Source organism: Coloeus monedula (genome assembly GCF_965178545.1).
Source record: "Coloeus monedula genome assembly, chromosome: 10".
In the NCBI taxonomy this organism is placed as follows: Eukaryota; Metazoa; Chordata; class Aves; order Passeriformes; family Corvidae; genus Coloeus; species Coloeus monedula.
The window spans coordinates 1,015,941-1,025,137 of record NC_138790.1 but is presented as its reverse complement, the minus strand read 5'-3'; the positions used below and the strand labels follow the sequence as shown (position 1 = coordinate 1,025,137).

General features: G+C 46.3%; 1 protein-coding gene across 1 annotated transcript in view; it reads right to left on the bottom strand.

Moving 5' to 3' along the window:
- Positions 1–450: 450 nt before the first annotated feature.
- STAG1 (STAG1 cohesin complex component) overlaps positions 451–9,197 on the bottom strand; it is a 168,790-nt gene continuing 160,043 nt past the window's right edge. Inside the window, exons 30-34 of the mRNA XM_082288099.1 lie at positions 7,263–7,434; positions 5,218–5,328; positions 4,280–4,394; positions 2,714–2,794; positions 451–2,630 (exon numbers count right to left, since the gene is read on the bottom strand). Of these exons, the coding sequence (XP_082144225.1) occupies positions 2,607–2,630; positions 2,714–2,794; positions 4,280–4,394; positions 5,218–5,328; positions 7,263–7,434 (503 nt within the window). The 3' untranslated portion in view covers positions 451–2,606. The remainder of the gene's footprint in view (positions 2,631–2,713; positions 2,795–4,279; positions 4,395–5,217; positions 5,329–7,262; positions 7,435–9,197) is intronic.

The following is a 9,197-nucleotide window of genomic DNA, read 5'->3' as shown; positions in this document are numbered from 1 at the left end:
GCAGTTTCTTCCCAAAGCCTCCAGGTCCCTTCAGATGTATAGGGCAGAAGAGAGAAATTCTTCAACCTCATGGCAGTTCAAGAAACTGTTTTAGCAGTGCAGCTCTTGCACCTGGTGTGGGGCCTTCCCAGATTTACAGCAATCTCACATTAACCCCCCTCACCCCCCACAACCAACCCTACCAGGATGGAGGGGAGAAAGAAGCCCAGAGAGAGTTTCCATCACTCTTGAAGCTGAGTGGGTAAGGGAGTGGGCTACAGGTCTGGTTGTGAAGCCTGGACTACATGAAAGCTACCTGTCAGTCTTGCCTTTGGTAATTCCTTGAATTCCTAGTAATAAATGGGATGACAAGATGTGATGGTCCAAACAAGCACTTAAAAGAAAACTATAGTGAAGAGGGTGCTCATCATACTCATGATTTTGTATAGTTTATTAAATGAAAGGTGAAGCATCAGTTTTAAATTGTACAAAAGGAAAAAAAAAACCTCATATTGTAAATGTACAATTTACAGAAGTACTAGCAAAACCAATCAAGGAGACACTCATAATACAAAAACCTATTGACTGCAAACTGAACTGGAGACCCATTGCAGGTACCATGATAATAAATGTTTGTTATACAGTATTCTACAATGTTAAATTAGGAATCAGTTTTCCACACAGAGGACTGTGAAGCACAAGGTTTGTCTGAGACTCTGACTCAAACTGGGCAGCATCTGTTGTGCCACCATGCTCACAGAGTGAGCCTGGGACAGGTCCTGCAGCCGTTCCTGCCCCCAGGCCGTGGGGGTGCACAGAGGGAGGTAGCGGGGTTTATAAAGTTCCAGCTACTTCTTGGGACCAATACATCCCCAACCCACAACGAGGAATGGCTGAATTACCTGGTCAAACATTTTTGGCAACCGTGTCTGAGAACTGCACATGTTGTGAGAGCCAAGCTCAGCGGGGCGAGGTGCTGGGCTGGGTGAATTTGGGCTCTTTCCCTGCCCGTGCTGGGCACTGAGGGGTTGGGTTGGTGTCCAGGAAGCTCGAAACAGAAAAAAAGCTCCGTGATTATTCTGCAGTTGCTAAAACTAAAGCACCTCTGAAACTGCTGTGCTCCAAGTGGGTCAGTCTGCTTTGTATCTCAACTGCTACTGAGTGCAGAAAGATTAAGGTTTTGGGGCCAATTGTTGGAGATCTGGAGCTGTGGAGGGCCAGCACTGCTGGTGCCAGGCCAGGCTGGGTAAGGAGCAGCTACTACGTCGAGTCATAAAATTGAAGCATAATGAAATTCCAAATTATTGAAGACATTGAAAAATATCTTAGTACAATGAATGTTTTGGGGTTTTTTTGGAATTTTTTTGGATGTTTTTAGCTTTTTAGAAAAATCGTATTTTTTTCCAAAGAATTACTCTCAATATGCACAGTTAACACTGAAAATGTAGCTGTATTCCATTGTAAGCTTAAGAACTTCACCATCTAAGCACAAATTTCTATGCAGCACATACAGTACTTCTAACTGGCAAAATTAATTTACAAAAATAGCGGAAAAGGGTATTTATGGCATGGAAAGTAGACTCTGTTTTATGGTACAGTTAAAATTACTTTTAGTATGCTAAAGTGATCCTTTCCCCCACCCTTGAACTATTTTTTTTTTAATAGGAAAGTTGCTGTTTATGTACCTTGTGTTGGCAGGCTTGAAGTAGGTAGTAAAAACAGCAAAGTGATTACTTGAGAACCGTTTGTGTGTTTTACTGAGAATACTTTATTTGCTGGTATAAGTTGCTAAAAATGCACAGAGCAAGTACCAATAGAAAATTTACTGTTTTTGTGTCCCCATGTGCTATATAAAATGAATGTTACACAGCATCTGTTGGAAAAGTGGCTTCATGGACATCTCTTACTTTATGTCCCATTATAAATAAAAATAAATCTTCTCAAGAGTATAAAATCTGGGTTTATCATATCAGAATCTGAAATTTTTTGGCAGAGATGCACGTCATTAGAATTCTAACCTCTTCTCTGAGAGTGTTCTTCTCCATGCCTATGAGAGAACATAAGCGTACCATAATGTTAATCAAATCCAGTGTGTTCCAAAACACTTTTCCGTAGCCAGAACGACCTGCTTACAGCAGCCTTGCTAGTCAGTGGCTGATAGGCATAGGTTTAATAAAAATGGCTAGCTTTGAAAACATAAAAAGGCAAATGTTAAAACTGTTTTAAATTGTACAGCAGAAAAATAAAGTTAAAAAGTTCTGTTTTCACTCAATGTTGTTTTCAGAAAACATATGTAGAACAGTGTTTATTTTGACGGCTGTCTTAACAATTTAAAACTTCCTCCTCATCCAGGAAAAAAAAATCTGTATTAGGACAGTCAAGAACAGGGATACAAATGATTTTTTAGGTCAGCCCTTCTGAGGTGACTGGATTGGCCAACATTCCCGTGTGTCATTAAGAAGCTCCTCTTCTCTCCGTCACTACACCAAGGGGTTGACCTCAATCATTTGGTTAAAAATCAAACCGTATCACATCAAAAATGTGGTTTTCATACAAGCTATCACAGTATATAGGCCTCTAGCTCTAAACAATAGAGTTCCAAGTTTGTAAAAGGTCTTCGCCAGACTTCAGAACATGGGCATGCCAAATCCCTGGAAAAGGGGGGAGAAGACAGCGGTTACACGAGGTGGGACAAGAGCGGAGCTCAAAGCAAGCAGAACAAGCCAGGCCTTACTGAATCGTCCTCGATGATCGCCGCCGAGTCGAAGAAGTCCGGCCGCAGCTCCGCGCGCTCGCGCCGGTTCCGCGACGGCGGCTGCAACACACGGGAGTTGGAACAGCACGGGCCACAGGGAGCCCTCCTGGCCACAGGGAGCCCTGCTGGCCACAGGGAGCCCTCCTGGCCACAGGGAGCCCTGCTGGCCACAGGGAGCCCTACCGGCCACAGAGAGCCCTGCCGGCCACAGGGAGCCCTGCCGGCCACAGGGAGCCCTGCCGGCCACAGGGCCACCTGCGCCTGCCCCCCACCTTCCCTCCCGGTGCACAAAACCTCTGGGGCAAAGGTGGGCCCTGACACAGGACAGCACTCCCTCGATGCTTTGTTACTGAAGGAATGGGGTAAAAGCTGGTGGATTCTAACTCTGTGCTCATCGTTAAGGACTTGCCCAAGGTTTTTGCTGATGTAAGGATGTTTCTGTATTGGGACTGTAGGCCAGACTGCACAGAAACTCCCTCTTAATTGTCTTCATGCTTTAAGTTCATAGTGAAACTTGAGCTCTGGCATGGTCAGAAATGGATTTACCAACAAAAAGGGTACTGAAGATATTGGAAGTATTTCTGAGGCTTAAGCCCTCAGTGGTGTCCTTCTCCAGGAGCACAAGAGTAAATGTGAGCTGCACTGGCTTGATCAATTCCTTCCTTTCCTTGCCTTGGATGTTACTTACTTGGCAATCACATGAGTGCTGGCAATAACCTCAGTATGCAGCAGCTGCAAGTGAATCATCAATTAAATTGTCTTTCCAAGACACTGTAGCCCAGTCCTAATATAAGCTAGGGCTTGTTTGGATGTGAAAGGAGAAACAGAAAGGCATAAAAATGGTGAGGTGTGTAAAGCAAACTGTTCGTTTATCCATTTTACAAGGGAGCAGTCATTCTAGAGGGGAGGCCAGGTAAGGCTGTAAGTGCTGCGAGGGACTTCTCCCAGCAGTCAGTGCAGTACTGGAAGGGACTGGGGCTGTGGTTGATGATGGGACCTGTCTGGGAGCAATTCCTGTTAAAGGAACTCCCATCCACTCACCAGTGCCTGTGCTCCCTCCAGCCGTGCCAGCAGGACTCTGGCTGTGACCTACTGAGACCTCGAGTGAGGATCCCCTGCCCAGCCCAGCTCCTCAAAATCAAACCAACCAGGAGAGGGAAAGAGAGGGACCCCTTGGCTGTGCCAGTCTGGCATTGGGGCTGCACAAAGAGCCATGTCAGCACAGCCTGTAACTCATAACCTGATCCTTGCAGGCTGGCAAGTCCCAGGTGTGTGGTGGTGCTGCCAGCACCTGCTGCTGCCCAAGACACAATCTTGGGGAGAAGGAGCACTAAGCAATGCTCCCTGTGTGGCTGTGAACAAACCCACTGGGCCCCAGCCTGCAGCTGGAGGCTCTGGGGAGTACTCACATAATTTCCACTCTTTTAACATTCAGACAACTGGAAGTCAGGTTCAAAATTTCAGAAATGTTTGTTTACATTTCTAAAATTCCTTTTAAATTAGCTTTCAACTGTTTTAAACTTGCCATTCATAAGATTTACTGACCAGATCAATGACCATTGTGTCCTCAAATTCTTCATTCATGTCCTCTAGCTGGCCTCGTGAGGACATCATTACATCTTCAAAGATGGGCTCAGCGTCATCTTCCATTAGACCTCGTCTGATTTAAATAAAGAGAGAGTCATTTCCAGGCAGAAAAATTTCCCAACCCTGATCTTTGTCATTAAAAAGAATGCTCAAATCCTGTCATTTAATGCCTTCACCCAAACCCTGATGCTGAGGGTAAAGCCAGCAGGCTCTCTGCAATACCAACAGGAGGAAAATCGTATGTAAAGCCCCCAAGCCCTGGCCCAGGCTAAAGCAGCAAGTCCCACTGACAGCACTATGACCAGCAATTAAAGCTGTCCCCAACAAGAACAGGGCAGTAACTCCTCTTGTGTTTGCCTGCCCTTTTACCAAGGAGGAGTGACACTGTTTGCCAGGATCACTGGTAAAGCCCTGGGACTCTGGCAGTGCCTTCAAGCCCAGTTCCACAGGCTGTAAGGATTCCAGCCGTGCTGAAGGACTCGGTGGGATCAGCACAGAGCGTGTGGTGCCCCAGTGTTCACCCACGTGTGTTCCCTCCATTCCTGCTCAGGGGGACACCTTGGCAAAAGAGGATAGAGAGTGCAGACACAGGAACAGCCTCGTGGGCAGAGCTCACAGGGAATTACAGAGCATACAAATCATGGAACCCCTCTGACATGGAAACAGCTGCAGGCTGGGGCAGAGGAACGGGGAACTGCACCCTGTCACTGGGCCTGGTCATGGTGAGAGAACGGCACTGCTGGGCTGGATTCACCCCAGCACTACAAACTGTCCCTCTGCCTTCCCCACAAGGGTGAAATGGCACAGCAGTGACTGGCACCCAGCAGGAACGGGAACATTTCCCTGTGGTGTCCTGCACACGGTTCTGCTGAGGGCAGCAGGCTGTGAGCACTTACACTGCGTGCCTTACGCCACTTCTGCCTTTCATGTAGTTCATTCCTGTCCTGTCCTTTCGATTGAGATCCTCCAGCTTCTGCTGGCCCAGCCACGAGATCTGCATCTGGGGACTGACACACAGGGAGCAAGTTAGAACTGACAGCAGTAACAGTTCTGAGCTGCCTATTTTGGGGCAGTTTCTGTCTCCAAGTTCTGTGTCCGGCCATGCTTCAGATTAGGATAATTAAATCCCATCCATCATTGTACACATCTTCTGGATTCCCTTCCACAGTCTGTCTCCTCTCACTGTATGTGCACAAAAAAATCAATTAACTGTTGCAATAAAAGCAGGTATGGAAACACTGACTGTGCTCCCCCATGAGGGGCAGGCACCTGGAGTGGGAGCACCTCTAAAATTTGTTATTATTAAATAGCACTTCACTGTGTCAGATGAGGCAAAATACGAGCAAGAATAGATCCAAATTAGTAACTGACAAAAATGTCACACAACATGAAAACCAAATGGTTTTCACACAAATACCCTCATCAACTTCAGGGCCAGTACCTCACCCACGTGTAAATTCGTTCCAGGCTGCACTGCTGATCCCACCAGCCAGCAGTGCCTCTGCTACGATTTGTGTGGTGCAGCACAAGGAAACAGCAGCAAACTCTGTGCAGCTCTTCTGGAGCAGCACCAGGTTTTATTGTACTATGCACCCTTGCACCCAAATAAGACGGACAGGATAAACTGGGACAACCCACAGGAAAACAGCCTAGAACCAAACCTGAACATGATTAACCGGTCAATTCAGCAGCTCTGTAGCACTGGCAGGTGTCAGCTCTCCTAAGCTGACCTGGAGGAAATGTGACAGCCAAGCAGGGCTGAATGGGAAGGATTCCCATTCCCCACTGTCAGTTCACACTGGGAACTCCCACATGGAATCCCACTCTTGCAAAGGAGCAGAGAGGAGAGATGTGCTCTCTTGCCCAGGCTCACAGTTCTGTGCTCACAGCACTGCCTGAGACAGGACAAGGGGGCTCAGGTGCTGGGCAAGAGCCTGCTCATCTCCCCCAGGAACAAGGAAGGGTCTCCCAGAGCTTAAGGCAACACCTGCTCATCAGGCTTGGGAGGAGACCACAGCACTGGGAAGCTGTCCCACTTCCAGAGTAATGGAATGGTCACAGAGACTGAGCTGGGCCAATGGTGAGATCAGAGAGGGACTGAAAGAAGTTCTGCTCCGGCAAGTTTAGTCTGGTTTTACTGCAGAGTAGAAAATTCTTAAGGAGAAACTGAAAGACTCAACATCTTCCTCATCACCTGGAAGTTATGGCCACAGCTGGGGAGGTAGGAGATGGGAGGTAAATCCCTCAGAAAGGCAAGTAGGAGCCTTGAGTGCAGCCCTCTGTAGCCATGGGGCAAAGGAGGAAAGATGCTCTGGGAGGATGTGACCTGGGCCTGCCTGGGCTGTGCTGCTGTGCCCAGCACCAGCCCGTGCTCACCTGCTGCATCCTGGCAGCACCCACGGCCATGCAACCACTGACAGAAAATAACCAACCTCTTCCCTCTAAATGGAGGTGATAAAATGGGAGCAAAGGGACAAAAAACAAAGAAATCATTTCGGAAAATTACCCCAAATCAGGAACTACTAGCTCAGCAGCTGGAATGGGATTGCAGAGTTAATTTAGAAAAAATCAATCAGGGTGTCTGCAGAACCTTAACTCTGACATGGGGCAAGGGGAAAGAAAATAGGGTATCTACAGGTCTTCTAAAGAAACAGTTCCACCCAGCCTGGACACAAGCACCAGGAGGATTTAACCAGAACTGCATGGCTATGCTATGAGATAGTTTTAACATAAGGAATTTCTACTATTATTTCATTGCAACGTATTTTTCCTGGGACCTAAAGATAATCCAAGTATTGCTGAGCTATAGTCAAGGCATTTCCAGGTGGCTTTGCAAATCAACACTGCATCTCTGGAGCCACAGGCTAAGAGTATCAGTATAAACCACAAGCAATTCCTTTGCCTGGCTGACTGTATCTGATGCTGAAATTCCAACACTTACTTGTGTAAAAAATCCTGTTCAGATCCCTGCTCCGACTCATGCTCCTGGATCTGCTCTCCCATTTGTCTGGTGTTCTCTCTCAGGACAGTGGAGGTGAGCTGAGGTGTCTGCAGTGTCCCTGGAGTATGGATGTTCTCATTCCTGTTCAGCCAGGAGCCTTCCAGGCTCTCATCTAGAGAGAGAACACTGAAATCACTGCTAATTTCTGACCACATGCAGGGCAGCATTCAAACAGGTGTGCACCAAGGGATCACCTGGATAAATGCTTGGAGTGAGAAGATTTTCAGCTCTACTTTTAGGTTCTGTTCTTTTAAGTATTGCCACCAGCTATTTCCAGCAACAACAACAATTTCAAGTGAACAAACACAAACCCCATTGCAAACAAAGTCATCCTGCAGCACGGCCTCAGCTGCTGGGTATCTCCAACATAAACAACCAAGGTAATTCCCAATTCCTGAGTTGACAATCTGAAACTGTTAATCTCATGCACCTACAGCAACCAAGATACAGCTACACACTAAGAGCAGGTGGAGCACAACCCCCAAATCCAGTCAGTCCAGATCTTTAGAACTGTCAGAACCACTGGAGTGGAGCAGGGAGGGGACGCTTCACTCAGTGATAGTAATGTAAAGATGACTGAAGGTCTAGGTGGGATCCTGTGCTTATGTTGGGAAGCTTTGCTCAAGCAAAGAGGAGGGAAGAGGGAGGACTTGAGAATGGGTTAGAGCAGGAAGTGTGCAGCCAGCAACATGTAGAAAAAAAATTCAGTTGCTGGAGTGAAAGACAGGAGATGACAACAGACATGGCAAGACCACAGATTTACTAACAGGAAATGTGTGGTGAGAAAGTAGATGGGGATCTCCATGGATCTATTCATTCTTCCTTTGCCTTTTAGGCATTTATCCTTTAGGCATAAATGTTGTCTAAAAAGCTGCCTATTTATTCTCAAATTTACCTCTGAATCATTTTTATGTCAGGAATTATTTTTTAAAAACCTGTCAATTTCCTTAAGGCATTGTGAAGAAATGGCACAAAGCACATTTCCTCTCAGAAGCAACAGGGAATGTTCTCCAAGCCAGTCTGTGCTGGATTGAGGTGAGAAAGGAACCAGAGGGGACTGGATGTGGTTCTTTGATGCCACAGTAATTTCTGCAATGACCTTTCTCCTGTTCTACATCCTTTAGAGTGGAAATCAAATAAACCAAAAAAAGAAGATTCTCAAATGGAAAGTGTTGGAAATCAATTCTCCCTTCTAGTGATTGCTGAAAGAGGGTGACACAAAAGAGTATGAGGTAAACAAAGGCTAAAAATTACATCTTAAGCCTGAGATTTGCCTTACCGGGAAGAAAAGATGGTTCTACACTTCCCAGGGTAAAAAAAAAGGACATTGGTAAAATACAGTAGGACAGAATGAAAATGGCAACAAGAGGGAAGAAGAAAACCTCAGTAGCAGAACTCTGAAAATCTTGGCATCCTGAAAGAAGAAAAACAGTGCCTGAAGAAAGAAGCCATATTTTATGTAGCTACACTCGAGGCTGGCTGTGAGAAACCAAAGGATTTGGCACAGTGGAGAATGGACGTGGCTGTATGGGCAAACTCTGGAGGAGTATTTTGTGAAATTGCTGTATATTCAGGGAAATTGGCACTAGATTCCTTACTGAGGGGTTACTGTCATAGATACTGACCTTGGAAAAAACCCTGAAGTTTAAGATCCCACTAACACCTACTCTATAGTGGACCAGCAACTAAAAGTCCCCACTACATCACACAGGCTGACCAGGAACAGATACAGCCTTGTAAGAAATTTGCTATCACAGCCAGATTCCTGATGAACACATCTGAGGTCCCAGAAAGGGTAAACACAGACAACACCAGATACCAGAACTATTTTAAACAAAAATGGTGTCTTTTTAGTGTTCCCCAGTGGCCCTGCAA